Source organism: Microcaecilia unicolor, chromosome 4, assembly GCF_901765095.1.
Source record: "Microcaecilia unicolor chromosome 4, aMicUni1.1, whole genome shotgun sequence".
In the NCBI taxonomy this organism is placed as follows: Eukaryota; Metazoa; Chordata; class Amphibia; order Gymnophiona; family Siphonopidae; genus Microcaecilia; species Microcaecilia unicolor.
In genome coordinates, this window is record NC_044034.1 from 165,626,005 (window position 1) to 165,647,325 (window position 21,321).

General features: G+C 44.4%; 1 protein-coding gene across 1 annotated transcript in view; it reads left to right on the top strand.

Annotated features, from left to right (window-relative positions):
- Nucleotides 1–21,321, top strand: part of DGKZ (diacylglycerol kinase zeta) — a 226,978-nt gene that overhangs the window by 186,735 nt on the left and 18,922 nt on the right. Inside the window, 7 exon segments of the mRNA XM_030200852.1 lie at nt 922–1,017; nt 3,573–3,686; nt 4,473–4,504; nt 6,106–6,149; nt 6,754–6,874; nt 19,385–19,421; nt 20,359–20,458. Coding sequence (XP_030056712.1) covers nt 922–1,017; nt 3,573–3,686; nt 4,473–4,504; nt 6,106–6,149; nt 6,754–6,874; nt 19,385–19,421; nt 20,359–20,458 — 544 coding nt within the window.

Consider the following 21,321-nt stretch of genomic DNA (forward strand, 5'->3'; position numbering starts at 1 on the left):
GAAAGTATCTTTGCAGCTGTATGGGCAATGTGATAATTACCCAAATAAAGAACAGAAGTATTTGGGAATGTGAGTTTGTCATGCATATAGGTCATCATGTACTAGGGTATGTGAACTTTTGAATTTCTCAGGACTCTTATGACATGTTGCGGTATATGCAGGGAGAAGGAGGAAGATACTCTGTTAGCTGCTGCCGCTGTTGCTCCCGAATCCTTACTGTATGTTTGAACAAGCTATGCCCTCCTATGGATTAGAACAAACTTGCTTGCTCCCCCACACAGACTACAGTGAGCCACATACCATAGAGTCAGTTTTATAGCAAGATGGCAGTTTTAGTGGGCCAACAGGTAGAATGAGTGGGCACAACACATTTCTTCTCCATCCCCCATCCTTCCCACCTTAATTTAAAAATGAAATACCTTAGCTGGCAGGGATCCCTAAGCCCTGTCAGCTGAAGACATACACAGCCCACCATAATTCTCCTTAGACAACCGTGGCAGTCTGCTCTCCCAGCTGCTGACACTAGCACCCTGTGCATGCATGCACAGCATGCCAGCGTGGGCAGTTCAGGAGCACTGCCACTGACAGCTGTGGTGGTCTGAGGGCGAGTTATGGGATCCCTGCCAGCTACACAAATGGTGTACTGCTGCTGGGTGAGCCTGAGCTGAAAGTGGACACTCCGAGGCCCACTTATGGCTGCTCCCATGCTGATCGTGCTAAGCTATATACATAAACTGAAACAAGCTACAGCACCCCTCTGCCCCTAACACTCCCCATTGTATGTCTGTAACTGTAATTTCTGATCTTATGAGTGCATGTCTCTCGTCACCTAAGGCTCTAACATCTGTGCTTTTCTTTTTTTTTTTTTCTGTCACTCTCCTCTCCTGCTCTTCACCTCCTGCACTTGCCTTGGGGTCTCAGTCCAACTGGCTTTCACTCGGACAGTGAGGCTCTCGTGCATTCCTGTCGGAAGCCTCTTTTCTCTTCACTTACCGGCTTCCATTTTCCTGCTAAGAGGTACCAACGCATTCTGTCTGTGTCCCTTGTTTTGCTGGTAGTAACAGGTTTCAAAGCTTCACACACAGAAGCCTAAAGGAAAACACATACCAGAACCAGATGGATGGATTATTCACTAGCAACCCCTCCCCTCCACTGCCGCCTGTGCTTATCACACTAATCCCTTCTGACCTTTCTGTGCTCTGTATCCCCTCACCTCCAGATTCATTAAGGGAATTGGTATGAATGTCATTCAAGGTCCTCAGACAAAATGAGCCAGAGTACTTAAAGAATAAGTTAGCCTTTTATACACCTCTCAAGGAGCATCACTATCTGTTCCCTCATCAAAAGAAATCATACGATATGATACCCACTAGCGAGCCTTCTCAGGAGTAGCCCCCATGCTCTGGAATTTACTCCCAGAGGGTCTATGTCTAACTCGAGGCTACCTCTACTTCAGGAAGCAGGTGAAAGCCTGGCTCTTCTCCCAAGCCTTTAATACTAGGGTGTCTGACTATACACTCATTCTGCACCTGGACTAGCTTTCTACACACACTGTAACTTAGATCAGTTCCTTATATCTTGTTTAACTTTATAAAGAACTTTGCCTTGAGTTTAGCCACCCATCTAGTTATCCCAACTGAATCTGTTCCACACGTCTTGTCCCCATCTATATATCTGCACTTGACCCCTTGGCTTCATAGTAAGCTGTGTTGTAGAAAAGCATTAGCATCATATCTATGTTACTTGAATGTTCTAATGTATGCTTATTCGATGTTTCATTAGTATTATGTGGACATAATATTTTATATCTCTGTTACTTGAATTTCAGTGCTGTTAAATGTGTATATTCTTGACACTGTTTCATGGTAGTCCTATTATTGGGTTTTAATTGTTCTCAAGTTTACCTCATTTATTGTGTTTCTGTTTATATTCGGTCATTTTTACTATTGTTATGCTGTTAACAAAATTGTAAGTTTTATGTTAAACTGTACCTGCTGTACACCGTCTTGGGTGAATCTCTTCATAAAGGCGGTTAATAAATCCCAATAAATAAAATAAAATAAATTTATGGAATGAGTTTCCAGGGGGGGACCTAAGCCTTCCTACTGGGGGTACTGTTCCTTAGAGGTTGCAGGAAGCCTGCTATTGTTGTACTTAGGATTTGGGAGAAATTCACAGACTTAATACTACAAGACTTCTGGCTTACTTCAGTATGCGAGCAGAACCAGGCTCTTCAAAAAACAGACCGAAGACATCCAATATTTGAAGTAAAGTGGCGTCTAGAAGCCATATTTTCTAATTTACTCCAAAGGTCTTTTTCAAGACCAGAACGTTGCTCACCAAGAGATTCTATCCCGAACGCTTTGTCAACTAACTCTTTGAGACAAAGTACCAAGACTCCCGAAGAAGGCACTTCCAGTGCCGCAACAGGGTACCTTTAGAGTCTTCCCTCAATAAACTTTACTACTACTATTTAGCATTTCTATAGCGCTACAAGGTGTACGCAGCGCTGCACAAACATAGAAGAAAGACATTCCCTGCTCAAAGAGCTTACAATCTAATAGACAAAATATAAAGTAATCAAATCAATTAATGTGTACAGAAAGGAGGAGGGTAGGTGGAGGCGAGTGGTTACAAGTGGTTACGAGTCAAAAGCAATGTTAAAGAGGTGGGCTTTCAGTCTAGATTTAAAGGTGGCCAAGGATGGGGCAAGACATAGGGGCTCAGGAAGTTTATTCCAGGCGTAGGGTGCAGCAAGACAGAAGGCGCGAAGTCTGGAGTTGGCAGTAGTGGAGAAGGGAACAGATAAGAAGGATTTATCCATGGAGCGGAGTGCACGGGAAGGGGTGTAGGGAAGGACGAGTGTGGAGAGATACTGGGGAGCAGCAGAGTGAGTACATTTATAGGTTAGTAGAAGAAGTTTGAACAGGATGCGAAAACGGATAGGGAGCCAGTGAAGCGACTTGAGGAGAGGGGTAGTATGAGTAAAGTGACCCCGGCAGAAGACGAGACGGGCAGCAGAGTTTTGAACTGATTGGAGAGGGGAGAGGTGACTAAGTGGGAGGCCAGCAAGAAGCAGATTGCAGTAGTCTAAACGAGAAGTGACAAGGGTGTGGATGAGGGTTTTGGTAGAGTGCTTGGAAAGAAAGGGGCGGATTTTACGGATGTTGTAAAGAAAGAAACGACAGGTCTTGGCGATCTGCTGGATATGAGCAGAGAAGGAGAGAGAAGAGTCAAAGATGACCCCAAAGTTTCGAGCTGAGGAGACAGAATGAGAGAGCCATCAACAGAAATATTGGACGTCTTCGGTTTGTTTTTTGAAGAGCCTGGTTCTGTTCCCACTCCTCTCCTGCTCCTGAGATCATCCATGGGTCATTGTTGTTTTTTTCCACTTTGATGGTTTTTCTGCATACTTTAGTATACTGCATATGTGACCCCTGGTGGGACTGGATGTCACCTCCTTTGTCCCCAGAATGGTTTCCTTTGATTACGTTTTTCTGGGTTTCAGAGACCTGAGCATGGGTTGATGTGCCTCTCTAACCTCCTCCTTGCTCCATCATTGCTCTTCACAGGATCTTAGATCTGCAGAAAGTACCTCAGAGGAAACGGATCTCCAGTGATAGTGTAGTCGCTGAGACTCTGGCACACAGTGAAACTCTTCGAAGTGAAAAGGCTTCACTCAGAAGGTACTGCAGACCCTTAGGATGAGATGAATATGAGGATAAGTAGGAGCAACTATAAATATGTTAATTTAAAGGGATTCAAGTGCCTAATCCACAACTGCCTGATAAAATTACAGCTATTAAGTAGGATAGACATATTGTTTACTAGAGGAGGGATGTTGGTACACTGACTGGGAACTGGTGGAGGAGGGCTGTCTATAAGGACAGTTGCAGGGAATGGTGGAAGAGCACTGGGTGTATGGTAGGCTCAGTGAATCATAGAGGATCTCTGGCTGTTGAAGGGGAGCCACAGGAAGTAGTGGAGAAGGGCTGGCAGTGGGGGGAGAGGAACAGGACTGTAGGGAATGGTTGAGGAGGGCTGGAAGTAGGGGGGGACTGTAGGAAATAGTTGAGGGCGGGCAGTGGTGGTGGTGAACTGTAGGGAGTGGTGGAGAAGGGCTGGCAGTGGGGGGTAGGAACTGTAAGGAATAGTTGAGGATGGCTAGCAGTGGGGGAGGAACTGTAGGGAGTGGTGAAGGGCTGGTAGTGGGAGGGGGAACTGTAGAGCGTGGTGGAAGAGGGCTGGGAGGGGGAGCAGTAGAGAGTGGTGGAGGAGGGCTGGTGGTGGGGGGGACTGTAGAGAGTGGTGGAGGAGGGCTGGCGGTTGGGGAGAGCTGGTAGTGATAGAGAGTGGTGGAGGAGCTCAGACTGTCAGGGAGCAGTAAGGAATATGAGTAGGTAGCAAGTATTTGGTCTTTGAAGAGGATTCCCTTCTGCAGATTTTGTTACAATTTCCCTTGTTTTCTCTAGGTCTACTGAGGGGGCCTCCATATCTGAGATAGGTAAGTCCTTGCCTTGTTCAAAATATCCCTTTATTAATGAGGACTCTTATGTGGGAGGACAGAGCTGATTAGGTTCTGCTGTACCAGAAGGACCAGCAGGTTAAGGATTATGGTTCAATCAAAAGACTGTGGAGTGAGGCTAATGTGCACAAGGATAGAAGTACCGTATTTTTTGGACTATAAGACGCACCGGACCATAAGACGCACCTAGGTTTTAGAGGAGGGAAATAAGAAAAAAAAAATTTTCCTTTTTCCCTCCTCTAAAACCTAGGTGCTCCAGTGCGTCTTGTCCGAGTTCGGGATCGCCCTCCCCTCGGCCCTGAAGTCTCGGTGGCCATTTTGAATCTCGCCGAGACGTCAGGCTGCATACAGGAGGACGGAGAGCAGCGCGCTGGGCAGGAAAGAGGGGGCTCTTTCCTGCCCCGACGTCACTAGACCACCAGGGAAGATCGCGTGACGTGAGTAGGGAGAAGTGGTGACAGGGCCGGGGGAAGGGCGATCCCGAACTCTGGGGGAGGGCGGGCAGGCGATCCCGCACTCGGGAGGAGGGCGGGAGGGAGAGAAATCGCTACCTTCGGACTATAAGACGCACCCCCCATTTTCCTCCCAAATTTTGGGGGAAAAAAGTGCGTCTTATAGTCTGAAAAATACGGTATGTCTCCAGGGGTATTACTTATTCTACATGTTTTTATCTGAAGTGTCTGATCCCAGTACCCTTTCACTCTGAGCCTGATTTCCAGTTGAGTTCCGTGTCTGTTCTTTACTTACTGGAATTTAGGATGAGTGAGTCAGTTACTTTGCCTTGTGACTCAGTCCTTTGTGGTGCCTCTAAGCCACATTATTCATTCTTTGTCTGGTAAATCATTCATTGTTCTCTTCAGTCCCAACGTGTGCACAGTTGGCTTGCTCTGCAGCTGGAAAGGTTTCTCTCCTCAGAGGAATGATTTTTAGCTGTTCTTCAGTCAACCTTCCATTTCTGTCTTGTGGGTTCCTGTCATGTGCAACAGCCTTCAATGATTCCAGTAAAAAAAAGTCTGTTATGGACCTATGCAGCCATCCATGCAGTTGACTTGGTTTTCCCTTTTTTGTGGATTTGCAGTCATCAGTGTACAATGAAAACACAAGATTTCTAGACCCTAAAGATAGGGAGACTGAAATCTTGCTCAGGTTTTGATGTATCCTTTTTGCTTTTGCTCTTCCTGCCCCATCCTAAAGAAAGTAAATATGGAATTTTTAAAGCTTTCAGTCGTTGGCATAGCCAGGTCTGATTTTTTTTTTTTTTTGGTGGCCTGAGGTTAACATGAGTGGGCACTGGGCTGTATGAATGTTGACACTGATTCCAATTCTTCTCTCATTTACTCATGCTTCTACCACTGATTGGGCGTGCCTGACTCCAAAGTGGAGGGGCTGTGGCCCACCCATGGCTGTACCCCTGCTTCCAGTACCTAGAGAATAGAAACTGGGAAGCGGCACCCCATTCCTAATCTCAGGAGAGGGATCGTTCTTTTCTTAGATCAGAGGGGTCATACACCCTAAAATGGATGCTGCTCTCCTTGTATAACCCAGAATGATACTTACTTGATTTTGTTTTTTCTTTGTAGATGAAGTGTTGTTAGAGGCTGCAAAAAGTAACATTTTCAAGAAGGTACTAAAGTTATTATCATACTCTCCCCTCCCCCCCCCCCCCCCCCCCCGCAACCTTTGCCCATAACAGTTGGGAATTATCACTAACTCTTGTGCTGTGCTGTGGAAAGTTCCATAGCTCCATGCACAGCATTGTAGACAGAGCTGTAGTTTCCTAGGCCAGCTCATTGGCCTCACTGCGGCCTCCCACATTTCCTGTAATGCCCAGCTTCCTGCAACGTGACATCAGGCTATGCCACGGCTTCCTGCACCTCCTCTTTGGCTTTCTGCACCCTCTGGTTCTTGATGCTGATCTTTCAACACTGAGGCTAGACTCCAAACCCAGAGGAGGTGTTAGGGGGCAGAGTACAAGAGCAAAGCTGCCAGGCAGAGCTGGCATGGGCATCCAGTAGGGCAGTTGCCTGGGGTTTTCTTGGACAAAGTGAGTGATGACACTGAGGCAGAACTTCAGGGTGTCTGTCACTGGCCAGGCTAGACCTCCTCTTTAGTTTCTGCCCTGGACACCCTAGCATGTCTAACGGCTGTACTGCCAGGGAATAGTTTACTGATAGGAGGAGGACTAGGCACTGATAACACTCTCCCTATTTTCCTTTGTTTTTCTACAGTTCCAAGAAGCGCACTGTGCTGGGGGCAATCTGATGGTGAGAGACTCCTCTGGATGGACAACACTGCACCATGCAGTGAGCTCAGGGAGCAAGGAGATTGTGAAATATATCATTGAGAATGGTGAGTGAAGTTAAGATGGCCCAAGATGCAAATATTGAGTGTGTCTGTGTGACCATTCAAAGATCAGACCCACCCCCCCCCCCCCCCCCCCCCCCCCCCCGCCCCGGCAACTATGTAAATTCTGAGGTGTCTTTTTGTCTGTTCAGAGATAAGGAGAGCCCCCCCCCCCCCCCCCCAAAAAAAAAACAAAAAAACAAGGATGCTGTGGAGTAAAGCAGCAAGGAGCACATCTTTTGGGTGCAAATACTGGGAATGCTCTTGTGACAGTATGGAGGTCAGGAGACCCCTGGGCATGACTTTGTATAGTGCAGGGGATGTACCCATGTGAAGAGACACTCCCTGAGAGGCGAGCACTGAGAGTACAGATCAATGCCACGCTCTCCTGCCACTCCCATCCCATCCCTCTTCTCAAGATATTAATGTTGGTGTGTCGGCACAGCAGTGTGAAAATCAGGGGACACCCTTTGAGATGCTAACACCGGGAGTGCAAATGGAACAGTGGAGAGATCAGAATATCCTCTGGGACGCTAAGGCTAGGGTTGTCCCTCTTTTTCAGCCTTCCCCTTCCCAAGAGTGCTAATGCTGTGTGATGGTGCAGAGGTCAGGTGATTGCACCCAGACAATCCTTCTTCTAAGATGCAGTACCTCCGCTTTCATCCTCAGAGTGAGATCAGGGCATCCTTTGGAATTCTAAAGCTGGGACTGTCTGTTTGACCTGTATGCACAGGTCAGGACACCTTGACGCTCCCAGAAGAACTAGTAAGGCAGGAGATCATACCTTGCATACCCTGGCTTGAGAGTGGGATTCATTACTGTTGTGGCATGCACAAATCTAACCCATTGGGAAACATTATGCCCCAAGAAGTGAACCTGACACAGGAGTGGATAAGGAGAGGCAAACTTAAAATCTGAAGATGAGAGAATTATAATTGCAGCACAGGATAATGGACAACAGCCAAGATGGTTCACAGCCAGCAGAGAAAAACTGGTAAAACACACACATATGCAGCTTGCGAAGCACAGAACTGGAAATGGTTACACATCTGATTGCTGGGTAGGATGAACAGACATCACTAAGGCCTGATTATGGAGTGGCACAAGAAGATAGCATGGTTCGTCCATTGCAAATGTATAAATACTCTAACATTGCAATACAAGAAAAACATTGGGCTCGTGACCATGACAAAAATTTAGCAAGTGCAGATGACATGATTGCCATTCCAACTGATAAAAAGTTTAATATAAGAAAGTAGGACATTGTGGTAAAGATTAAAACATGAGAACACCACTGCTAACAGAAGTGTCAGTTCCCAGGCAGCCGGGCAGTGAAACATATAAAGAAACAGAAAATCCTCGCGTGCTAAAAGGTAGGACTCTTAAAACTAATTGCAGAAAATGTTTTCCACACTATTAAGTTGTGGAATATGTGTTGAAAATATTTAACATAATGGGGTTTGAAGAGGGTTTAGTCAAGTGCCTGGAGGAAACATCCAGAAAGTATTAGTGGCCAGGTAAACTTGGGAAAGCCCCTGCTTAGCCCTGGGTGAATACAAGAAGGAGTGGACCCACTTTTGGGGATTCCGCCAGGCACCTGTGATCTGGATTGGTCAATGGTGGAAGCAGAATACTGGACTTGATGGAGCTTTGGGCTGTCCTAGTGTGGCATTTCTTATGTTCTTATCAAAAAATGCAATCGGAGACCAAGAAAATGTTGCAGAAAGATATGTATTGGGTGTCACAGGCCAAGCCTGGTTAAAAAAAAACTTCCAAGCTGATATATTGCCCATATATATTACATCTTGTGAACTCCAGACAGAAACTGTATTTTGGCACAATATAAGTATTAAGAAAAGCATTAGCAGTAAATGTGAGGGGCTGAGATTGGACCCTACCTTACAAGTGAGTTCCATTCTGTCAGGATATGTTCAAAACTAAGCCATTTAGAGAAACTCCCCCCCCCCCCTCCCCATGGATTTAATTTTAGAAATGTCTGTTACCTACAAGAAAATCACTACTGTGATTTATGTTGGCTGTTCTTTATTTGCAGCAATCAGTAAATTTGCCTGTTAGTGGATATAAACTCTAAAGGAGAAAGACCTCAGACCTTTATAGGCATCTAGGGTAATGGACCTGGTCATGGATTTGTTGTACCACCTTTCTGTGGTACAACCAAAAATGGTTTACATATATTATATGTAGGTATTTTCGATTTCCTTAGTGGGCTTACAATCTAAGTTTTTATTCCTGGGGCTCAGTTGCCCAGAGTCACAAGGAGCTGCAGTGGGAACCGAACCCAGGTTCTCAGCTCACTGCTCTAACCATTAGGCTACCCCTCCACACCTTTCACAGCTCTATGCCAATTACATAAGAGAGGCCCCAAGCTGGAAGATATAAATCATAGGTCAAAAAACTCCTTTTTAACACCTCTTTGTATATTAGTGTAATCTATGTCTATGTTGATATAAACAATAAAAGCACATCACAATCTCATCCCAATGCACTTACCTCATTTCTCTCTCATCCCAACAGAGGCCCTTGTTTTGCTACTGCTGCATCAGAAGAATGATTCAGTTTTCTGTACAAACACTTCATAGGCACAACAAGGCTTCATATCTCACTCTGCCACATACTGTAGCTCAAACAGATTTTGCTCTTTTAATGTAATTTCTGACTCATTCCATTTATTTTATTTGTTTGTTGGGATTTATGAGCCACCTTAACGAAGAGATTCATCCAAAGTCGGTGCATAGCACATTGGCACTCGCCCCCATCAATCAAAAATAAAGCCAATTATATTATCTTGCAATTGAGCCAATAAAAAGATTCACAAATGTACCCCATGAATAGAAACCCCTATAATCAGTATTGAAATTGAGTCCAACTGATTCAAGGACCAAAATAACAAAAAAAAATCCACCTCTGCTCTAACTGAAGTAAAAATTTACCCAAGTCACCACCCTATTGATTGTCTAACATGATCAATAATTGTAGACCAAATCCTCAAACCAATGTACCTTAATTGCACAATGATACTACTGGGGCATTCAGTCTGTTAGTATTTAAACATGTTTTTTGTTCTTTAAGTTAAGTTTTTTAACGTGCAAGTATTTTTATCAATGCACACTTTTTTTACTAGGTAGAAAATAGTATAAACAACATATAATGAATGACAGGTTGTTCTGTTCCTCATATTAAAGGTCTTACTGGCACTGGGTTTAACATTATATCACCTTCAAGCATAATTTCACACATAGCACATTCACCATATTTATAATGGCCTGTTGATTTCTCATTTACAATTTCTTTCAATTCAGCAGGACAGAATTTTATTTCCACTAAGAGCTATCATCAATGACATCTACAGATCATTCATGCAGTGATAGCACAGGGCAATATTTTCTGAGAGCTCCAATTTTACCAGACAATGATGAATATCTTAACACACGTCAAGATATCATGTTGTTTAGACTTCCTTTTCTCTCCAATAATAACACTGTATCATTATGGAGTGCTGGTTGGTATTCTTGTTTAATAATAGCTATTGGATAACCTTTAGCTCTAAGTTTAGTTATCAACTGATCAACACATTTTTTAATACTCTTGTCTAATTAAACAAATACTCTGATATCACAAAAACTGCAAGAAAGGAAGATGGTCTTTTAACTTCCTCAGATGACTACTGTCATAACTCAAGAATGTACGGTGACATCTTTGAAATGTTTACAACCAAAAAACTAATCTGGTGCTCCTGAAATGTAACAACAAAATTTAATAGCTGAACATCTAGTATTTAACCACATCATAAATGACAGCAATTCCTGTTTTGTACCAACTGCATAACAGATATATGTTGGCAATGTATCTTCCTCCATTGCTTTACATATAACATTATCCATTTTTATTCGAAGTCAATCATAGACAGATTTGTCAGAAGTGGGGCAAAAACTGCTCTCATTGCTATGCCCAAAATCTGCGGATAAAAATCAGGTTGGAACAAGAAGTGATGATTTTATAAGCAATCATCAGTAATTTAATTAAATTTTGCATTTATAGTCCGCTTCACCGACAAGTTTTAAGCGATTTACATTTAACTGTATATTGTCAAATAGCATTAATTAATACTAATTGGTAATAACTCATTAGTAAGATTAACATAATAATATAGTAAATGATGGCAGAAAAAGACCTGCATGGTCCATCCAGTCTGCCCAACAAGACAAACTCATATGTGCTACTTTTTGTGTATACCCTACTTTGATTTGTACCTGTCCTCTTCAGGGCACAGACTGTATAAGTCTGCCCAGCACTATCCCCGCCTCCCAACCACCAGCCCCGCCTCCCACCACTGGCTCTGGCACAGACCGTATAAGTCTGCCCAGCACTATCCTCGCCTCCCACCACCGGCTGGCTCTGCCACCCAATCTCGGCTAAGCTCCTTAGGATCCATTCCTTCTGAACAGGATTCCTTTATGTTTATCCCACGCGTGTTTGAATTCCGTTACCGTTTTCATTTCCACCACCTCCCGCGGGAGGGCATTCCAAGCATCCACTACTCTCTCTGTGAAAAAATACTTCCTGACATTTTTCTTGAGTCTGCCCCCAGAAAGGTTTCCAATAAAAATATCCACAAAAAAAAAAAGAAAGGCTTAACTGTTTATATACGATCAAATTTAATGTAAAACTTAATAGTCTTTGGAACTCATTGTCTATTATGTAGAACTGGTTTTGGTTCCATTTTTGTGAGTGTTTTGCCCTGGTTCAGCAGGTGGTTTTGTGTTTCATCAGAAATGCAATAAGAACCAAATATGGATGAGTTGTTTTACCCCATATACATAGGCAGTCGGTGGCCCAACTGTTTGGGGAGGCCAAAGGGGGCGGGGTTGGGGGTGGGGCCAGGGGTGGAGCTTAAATCCATAATTGTCTGATAACACACAGAAAAAAAAAGTCACACTACCTTTTATTAAATTTAGATAGATATTAGCTATGTATCATATGTCAAAGAATAAAGTGGTTGCTCAAAGCATATACTAACCACAATCGCTCAACTGCAAAACACTATGCACAACTTTGTGCAAAAACACACTCAGAACCTTACTGTACCATAAATATTACACCAATATACCACCCATATGGAAAATGCAGACCGTCAACAATATGAAACAAGGGATCATAATATCATGATACATGTAGAGCCACAAAACACCCTAATTCATGTTTAATGTGGGATAAAATGCCATAAATAAGTAAATAAATATAAACTTTTAGTGTTGAGCACCTAATTCTCAAAGTGGACATATTCCAAACACTATATTGAAAAGAAAATGATCTTTTCTACCTTTGTTGTCTGGTGACTTTGTTTTTCTGATCATGCTGGCCCAGTATCCGATTCTGCTGCTATCTGTCCTCTTAACTCCGTTTCTAGGGCTTCCTTTCCATTTATTTCTTTACTTTCTGCCTTTCTTCTTCATTTTTTTGCCCTACATCCGTAAGTAAAAGCTGGGTCCTCCACAGACTTGACTGTCCAGTGGATCCAGCTTCTGCCTATTTTCTTCCTCCATGTGCAGTTTTTCTCTCTTTAAATCAAATATGACCACCATGGCTGAATATCAGCTCTCCCCCGCAGGTTCAGCAAGCTCTCTTTCCCCCTCCGCCCCCCAGTCCACATCTATAACTTGTCTCCCCCTCCAGGGTCACATATGTTTTTCTTCCTCCTGCCTGCCTGCCCTTCCCTACCCCACCCAGGACTATCAGAGCAGCACTTTCAGCTCTCTTTCTCTCCCAAAGGTTCAAGCTGAACCTTTGTGAGAGAGGTGAAGGCCTCATCTCTCTCACCCCCCAAAGATTCAGCAAGCAAGCTCTCTTCTGCCACTCCCCTCCAGTCTCTCCCTCTAAGTCCCGCTATAATTTCTGTAGCCCTGCCTTTAAATGAGCCCACCCCCCTTTACTGACAGGCTCTCATTCCCCCCCCAACCCCCCCGATGCACCGTTTATCCCTCACACTCCCTCCTGCAGTCCCTATAATTAGCGTCTCTCTCTATGTCTCTCACTCCCTGCAGTGTGCTTTAGATCGCCCATCGCTGCCGGTAGCGGCACACCAACCTTATTACAGCTTGCTTCAGGTCTTCGTCCTGACGCTGACGGCATGATGTGCCCCGCCTCCTCTGACCAGCCTTCCTGCTTCCGCAAGGGCTGGACGCATCATAAGGAAGGCTGGTCAGAGGAGGCGGGGCACGTCATGCCGTCAGCATCGGGACGAAGGCCCGAAGCAAGCTGTAATAAGGTTGGTGTGCCGCTACCGGCAGCGATGGGCGATCTAAAGCACATTGGAGGGGGTGAGAGGGATAGAGAGAGACGCTAATTATAGGGACTGCAGGGGAGGGAGTGCGAGGGATAAACGGTGCATCGGGGGGGGGGGGGTGAGAGAGAGAGACGCTTGGGGCTTGCGGCTGGGGAGGCTTAGCCTCCCCAAGCCTCTTATACCGGGCGCCTATGCCCATATAGTATGCAAAAGCTCTGTGGCCTCATTTGTGGTACAGATGTGTACAAAGACTGTACTTCTAAAGTAGCCATTAATTGCACATTATCCACTGACTTGTCTTGCAGTATATTCAACAAATGTGTGGTGTCACAAATATATAACCCAATTTCAGTACATACTGTCTTAAAAATTGTTCACCTACTACTCATTCCTAGAAAGAAAGAAAACCATTGTGAGAGATGAGGGATTTCCCCAGAGGAACTTGTAAGTTTTATGAATCTTGGCTAACGTACAAAATACTGGAGTCTTACAAAATTCTAGATTCAAATATTGATATTCTTGTTCTGGCAGAAAGCCTAAAGAACAGGCTTCCTCAGTGATTACTTTAATCCTTTGTGGTTTGATCGCCTGGTAACTGACGGTAACTGTTTTCATCCAGTAATTGACATTTTACTTCATTTATATAGTCAGCCCTACTTCGAACAACTGATGCTCTTCCTTCATCTGCTGTTTTAATGGCTCTCGAATCATTCCTCTACAATTGTGTAAAAGCTTCATGTTCAAACTTAGATAAATTAGACCATTGGTTTCAATCAACTGTTGTTGAACATCTTTAACAATCAAATTTTTTAAAAGCCATTAAAGACTGATTGGGGATGGGCGCCAAAAATCGGTGCATTAAGATAGTAGTCTATAATGGCATCTGAGTCAGATTCCGTTATAGAATAGTGTGTAAGTTGGAATTGGAATTTGTATGCCAACATTCATTTATTTATTTCATAGGGCTTGATATACCGGCAAACACCAAGAAGTGGCTTCAGAGCGGTTTGCGATAACATAGCAAACTACAAGGAAGAAGATAGAGATTTAGTGGTGGGCAGGGTAGGCAAGGGTAAAAAGGTGAGTCTTCAAGGTGGATTTAAAGGTGCGGTAGTGTGTTCCAGAGTTTAGGGCTAACATAGTTGATGGCTGAGGCTCGCGTTAATTCTAGCCAGGTGACAGAGGGAGGAGGAATTTGTAGCAGTCCAGCATTTGTAGAATGGAGTGAGCGAGGGAGGGTTGTAGGGTATGAGCAAATGGGAGAGAGAATCCGGGGCCGTGGGGAGCCAAGATCTGAAGACTAGAACTAGGAGTTTGAACTGAATCCATGCTGACAAGGGCAACTAGTGTTCTTGGTATAGCAGAGGAGTGATATGATTGAAGGGCTTAGCATTGTGGAGAAGGTGAACTGCGGTAAAAGCAGGTGTAAATGTTAGTGCCTAAATGTTGGCATTTACATGCATAACTTACAATATTCTATAAGTTTCTTGCACAACTGTGTGACCTGCCCATGCTCCATCCACGTGCATGACCCCTTGCACTTACACGCTAAAACATTTAGGGGCCCTTTTATAAAGTTGCGCTGAAGAATGGCCTGCGGTAGTGTAGACTTGTGTTTTGGGTGTGCGCAGAATCATTTTTCAGTGCACCTGAAAAAATGCCTTTTTAAAATTTTTGCCAAAAAGGGCGTGCGGCAAAATGAAAATTGCCGCACCTCCTTTTTGGGTCTGAGACCTGACCGTCAGCCATTGACCTACCGGTAAGGTCTCGCGTAGTAACTGGGTGGCAATGGTCTACGTGTGTAGAATGATGATTACCGCCCGCACGCCAGAAAATAAAAATATTTTCCAGCTTGCCTAGCCGACACACATCGAAAATGAAATTACCGCAAGGGCCACGCGGTAGCCGGGCGGTAACTCAAAATTGACGCAAGTTAGGCGCGTGTAGGCGTCTACACGGCTTAGTAAAAGAGCCCCTTAGGCACTACCTTATGGCGCTGTGCAGTTTCGCATGTAATTGTTGTTTACCTCTCTATTTCACAAAATACAGAAAATGACAACAGATAAAGACCTGCATGGTCCTTCCAGTCTGCCCAACAAGGCAGCCAGAGCTGTACCCACCACTCTGTGCAGGTTATAGTCATTCATGCTTAACTGCTGGTTGGCAATTTGCCATCATGCCAAACACATTTAGGCAGTTAAATATGATGGTGTCTTGGGACAATATATGTTGTAGCCAAAGTATTGATAATAGTACTACTACTACTACTACTTAACATTTCTAGAGTGCTACTAGGGTTATGCAGCGCTGTACAATTTAACAAAGAGAGACAGTCCCTGCTCAAAGAGCTTACAATCTAATAGACAAGTGAACGGTCGGTCCGATAGGGGCAGTCAAATTGGGGCAGTCTGGATTCACTGAACGGTAAGGGTTAGGTGCCGAACGCAGCATTGAAGAGGTGGGCTTTAAGCAAAGACTTGAAGACGGGCAGGGAGGGGGCTTGGTGTAAGGGTTCAGGAAGGTTGTTCCAAGCATAGGGTGAGGCGAGGCAATAGTACTTAACTTACTAATTAAGATGTCTTCCACTCCCCTTTGACTTGTAAAGCACCCTCACTCACAGTATATGATAATAAGTGATATACCGTACTGGAATTGCCAAATCTTCATCTGTCTTTTGCCCTTTGCAGGATGCAGCCTATAGACGTCTGTCCAGCATTGGCCTTAGTTCCCCAATACTGGATTTGCTGAATCTTCATTTGTCTTTTGCTATTCATGGGATGCTTAACTTCATTTTAGCACCAAAAGTTATATGCTGATGTTTATAGAATTAGGGGGGTTTCTCACAATAGATCTGTCAACCAGAACATGTTTAGTCAAAAATATTATTTTAATTGCAAAATTCTCATAAACCTCTCAAAATCCACATGAGAATGAAAGCTGTCATATCAACCTCCTGGAACAAACAGCAATCCTTTAGACAAGAACAGGATCTGTGCAGATGTTGTCAATAAATTAATTACTTCTACATTTTCTTTTGTGATTGAGTTATTGCTGTGGTCCATATGGGATTGCTGATTCCTTCATGCAGCAGTAGCAAACAGAGGCCTCTGTTGGGATGAGACAGAAATGAGATAAGTGCATTGGGATGAGATTGATATGTGAAAACAAATTTTGAATGATTTATTTTTGCATGGCTGTTATTGTTTATGTATTACACTAATATACAAAGAAGTGGTAAAAAGAATTTTTTCACCTGTGATTACACCTCCCAGCTTGGAGCCTTTCTTATAAAACTGGCATAGAGCTGTGAAAGGTCTGAGGAAGTGTCTCTGACAGGACCATGAGTGGAAGTCTGAGGAGAGTGGAAATATTTAATTTGGAGGAGTAGCCTAATGGCTAGTGCAGTGGGCTGAGAACCCAGGGAACAGGGTTCAATTCCCACTGCAGCTCCTTGTGACCCTGGGCAACTCACTTAACCTTACTCCATTGCCCCAGGTACAAAATTTAGATTGTGAGCCCATTAGGGACAGAGAGAGTACCTGAATGCAATATGTAAACTGCTTTGATTGTACCACACAGGGGCGTAGCTACGGGTCCAATCTCGGCTCAGGCCCGCCCACCCAAGCGCACTGCAGCAGCCTTTTTCCTGACGAGTCATCGCGCGGTTCCTGGACACTGCCAGAGGCCAAGGTCGGCTGAGTGAGATACAGAGCGGCTCTTTCCGTCGAAGGGACACCCCAAGGGCTGCTTTTCTGTTCAGAGAAACCCCGAGCGGTTCCGACTTGCACAAAGAAATTCCGCGCGATTCCCCTTGGCTCTGAGGGGTTGCGAGGGGCACCGGGAGGTTCCGGCGACTCCCCGGGAGATACCGGATTTTGGCGGGGAATACCCGGGGCCTCCAGCTCTGCGGCTCCCACCTCTCACCTCTGAGTCACTTTGACGCCTTCACGCGCTCCGGCAATTGCGCACAGCGCGGCAGGCTGGCAGCGTGCTTCTCAGACAAAAAGATGCGCGGAGCAACTGTTGATGAGGCCTGGCTGCGCGAAGCGGGAAAAGGGCGAGGAGTGAGCGAGCGCGTGGTGCCACAGCGTACAGATTGGACACCTGGTGTGGGGCCTAGCTGTTCCGGTGTGTGGAAGGACTGATGGGGTAGGCGGCACCACCGCCCTTTCGGGGCGAGTAAGTCAGGTTCGTATGAGAACCGCTCCAGGTGCCAACTGTTCAAAATTATTGGCATTTGCTCAATATTGGGTTGCTCAGCACCCATTGTAAACACAGACCTGGATCAGCGGTTCCAAACTTTCTCTTATGTTGTGCACTAGGAGTTATTGTCATGAGACAGACTATAAAGGATAACGTTTGTAGTGAGTGGTCTCTTCCCCCCACACCCCCATCCATCATTTCTTGCCTGTTTAATAGGGAAGAAATGAAGGCCACTGCTAATACAATGCTAATAATCCTTGATCAAAGCCCACCTCTTCAATGTCGCTTTCGGCACCTAACCATTGTACCTCTATCCAGGAAATCTAGACTGCCCCTATTTGATTGACTGCACTTTTTGTCCTTTAGATTGTAAGCTCCTTTGAGCAGGGACTGGCCTTTGTTAAATTGTACAGCGCTGCGTAACCCTGGTAGCACTTTAGAAATGTTAAATAGAAGTAGTAGTAGCGTGGCACGGCAGACGGCACCCGCTCAGCAGATCTCCAGAGTCCAGCCCACCTACCTTTCGGGCTTGCAGAGAGGCAGATTCGGGTTGGCACGGCACGCAGTGGCAGCGGCACTGAAATGCAGGTCGCGTTGCGATGCTCGTTGTTCCATCCTACGCAGTATGACGTGGCTGTGCGTGGCGGTGTGCTCAGCCTCAGATCAGCCTCACTCTCGCTCCACTCGCTCGTGGCCATCAGGGCAGGCGAAACAATAGCTGCACGCAGTGTACGCTGTCGCTTACAGGGTTGAGCATTGAGCTAGTGCGAGCCTGGCCCTGGAAACGTGGGAAAAGTTCTTCGAGATGAGTTCCGAGCAGCTGCCAGCCCAGTCCAGCACTGCAGGTAATAAATTAAAAAAATTTTTTTTTTTACATCATAATTTTAACGTCTGATTTTTTAAAAATTAAAGTAGCTGGGGCCTGGGCACTATTAAAATTCATTGTTGTGGAATTTCTGGGTGGGATAAGCACTTCACTATATATATATATATATATATATATATATATATATATATATATATATATATATATATATATATATATAGTGCCCACCCATATTAGCTCTGGGCCCAGCCAAAATGTCAGGTCTGGCTACGCCACTGGTACCACAGAAAAGTAGTATGTAAATTATCAAATAAATAAAATCCCATTACGGCTTATTGTGATCTTGGGCAAGTCGCTTAACTCTCCATTGCCTCATGTACAAACTGATGGGTCGATGCTCAGACCCTAACACTGGCACTAGAGTTTATTTGCTGGACTAGCACCAGCGTTAATCTGTGTTCCAAGAGCTCTAGTGCATGAAGCAATGTGCGCATCAAAGATTAGCGCAGCTAGTATTTAAATGTAGTCAAACGGATGTTAATGAAGTAATTTCCTATTCCTTCCAAATGCTCAGAGAACAGTGCACAAAACAAAGCCCCACCCTTACTGCTGAAAACCTAACTCAAGCTCAGAGCTGGCTTAGGGATGTTTTTTTGCTTTAAAATCAGCCGGTTTTTATTTAATTCGAAAGCAGAAGGAAGTCTGTGCAAGCCCCTAAGAAGTGAGGAGAGACGAATGTGTGCGAGTCAGAGCAAATCCGAAAGTGAAAGCATATATTGATGTCTGTTTTCTGCACTTACATATAAGATTTTTAGGCAAAACAAAATTGAAAAGCTGATGTGTGCTTTGCTTCTGGGTTTGCCTGGCACATGCATACAAGATATCTGTTTACAATGTTCCTCACCCTTGTTTTCGGTCAAACAGCAAACGTATCATTTGCATCTTTCTACAGTTGAGAATTGGGAAGCTATTTTTCTGTGATGCTCCTGTGGTATTGCTCGGGCGCTGTTCCATATAGCGTCGGAGTTCTGAGCATCAGCCCATTAGACTGTTAACCCTCCAGGGACAGGGATCTACCTACTTGAATGTAATTCGCCTTCAGCAACAACTGAAAAGCGTGTGAGCTAAATCCAGAGTCCCTTCCCCTAATTAACCTTGTGCTTTTTGTATCTACTTTCCTCAGCTCCTTCAGAGATCCTTGATGCTACAGACAAACAAAAGTAAGTAGCAGTAGCACCTCAAGCCTTCTGTTCCAGAGCAATCTGTCCATGGTGGAAGGATTTCATGGCTTCTAGCACCTGTGACTGTCAGTAACAAGTCCTGGAAAAGTCACCGCTGCCACTGATTGTTAGAATACTAGTCAGTTTAACTAATAGCTCACGCTGAGAGTACAGGAAGATAAAACTGGTTTCTGCGAGGTAGGTGGGCTTGTATATTTCCAGGGGTAAGCCAAGTCATGAGCAATACATGTTAAACAGAACAGAAAGCCTCTCAAAGAATAACTGCCCCACTTTCAAGATGGGAGGTTATGGTCCTAATGCTGGATGATCATGCCATGTTGGAGATTCAGACCCTGCATTCTGGAGTGGCAAGTGATTGGATCCTCTGTGTTGGGGTCTTCCATGGTTGAGATGTTAGAAGGGTGTTGGGATCTCTAACATCATTTGTTTACTTATTTACTTTTCGTTTATAGCTGTCCACATACTAGTCCCAAGACGGGTTACAAGAAATATACATAAAATTTGAACATACTTAACACAACAAAATTTCACACATAAACCAGCCAAAACACTTCCAACCTCAACAATCTAAAGCCCCAAGAGCAAAACCTACTCCAAATAGCCCAGCAAGACTTGCAAGGAAATCCAAGTACAGCATAAATCAGCCAGGATGCTGCGAAAATTATTCGCCATTAAATGAAAATGTGTTCCTGGTATGAGGTGAGGATTTCTCATGCTTGAAATCTCCATAGTGTTCTATAATGTGAGGTTTTACCATGCCAGAACTGTCAGGGTGATACTGTGATGCTAGAGCTGGGACACAGGTTCCCATTCTAGGATGAGCACTTGGAGTTTTCCATGCCGGTTGTTAGGGAGCATTTGAAGGTTACGTGGTTGGAGAGTTTAGGCACTGAATGATTATTCTTTTTCCTGTCAGGGGAGAGACATGTTTACACCAAGCAGCATCGCTGCGCCAACGCACCATCTGCCATTACATTGTGGAAGCTGGAGCATCGCTGATGAAAACAGATCTGCAGGTGAGGGGGAAACAGGAGCACATGGAGGATGTAATTTAATATCAGAGAGAAGAGTGCTGGGAGCTATGGATAATGCAGTGAAAGAGAAAGCCAGCACAGTTGCATCTGCCCACTCTGGCCTGGGCTTCCTTTTTCTCTGTGTATGTCTGTACATTGGTTTGCATGTGTACAGTGGTGTTTGTACAGTGATATATATGTCTGTGGTGTGTTTCTGTACAGGGTGGGGTGGGGGTGTAGCATCTGTCATTTCACAAAAAAGTCCCCTTCAAGAAATTGTTTTTGTAAAACTGTAGAATTTACTGTTTTAATCAGTGAGTAAAGTGATGTGGTAGCTAGCTATTTTAGTCCACTATTAATGGTAATAAATAGAAATAAAACAAATAGAAATAAAAATATTATTACTGTTTTAATCAAAATTTGTTTACTTTATACTTAAAACTGTAATTCCCAATGATTGTATTGGTTCAATTTTGATTCTAAACTGCTCTGAACCACTTGTTGGGATTGGGCCAGGCTGTTTCCGGTTACCAGCATTGAATATCCGGTTTATCTTTGGCTGCTAAGAACATAGCCGGCCAAGTCGATATTCAGTGCTGGCCAGCTAAGTTCGTAGCAGCCAAAGATAGACCTGCTATTGACGCGGCCAGATTTGGCTGCAAAACTTAGCCAGTGATGTGCTGAAAATCAGCGGATGGCCAGTTATTTCACGCAATACAGCCGGCTATCCGCTAAGCTCTAACTGACGATATTCAGCAGAATGGACGGCTGTCTCCCACTGAATATCGCCAGATAGCTGAAAAAGGAACTGCACCTGGCCGGTTAAATGGTTTTGAACAGTGGTTCCCAAACCTGGTCCTGGAGGC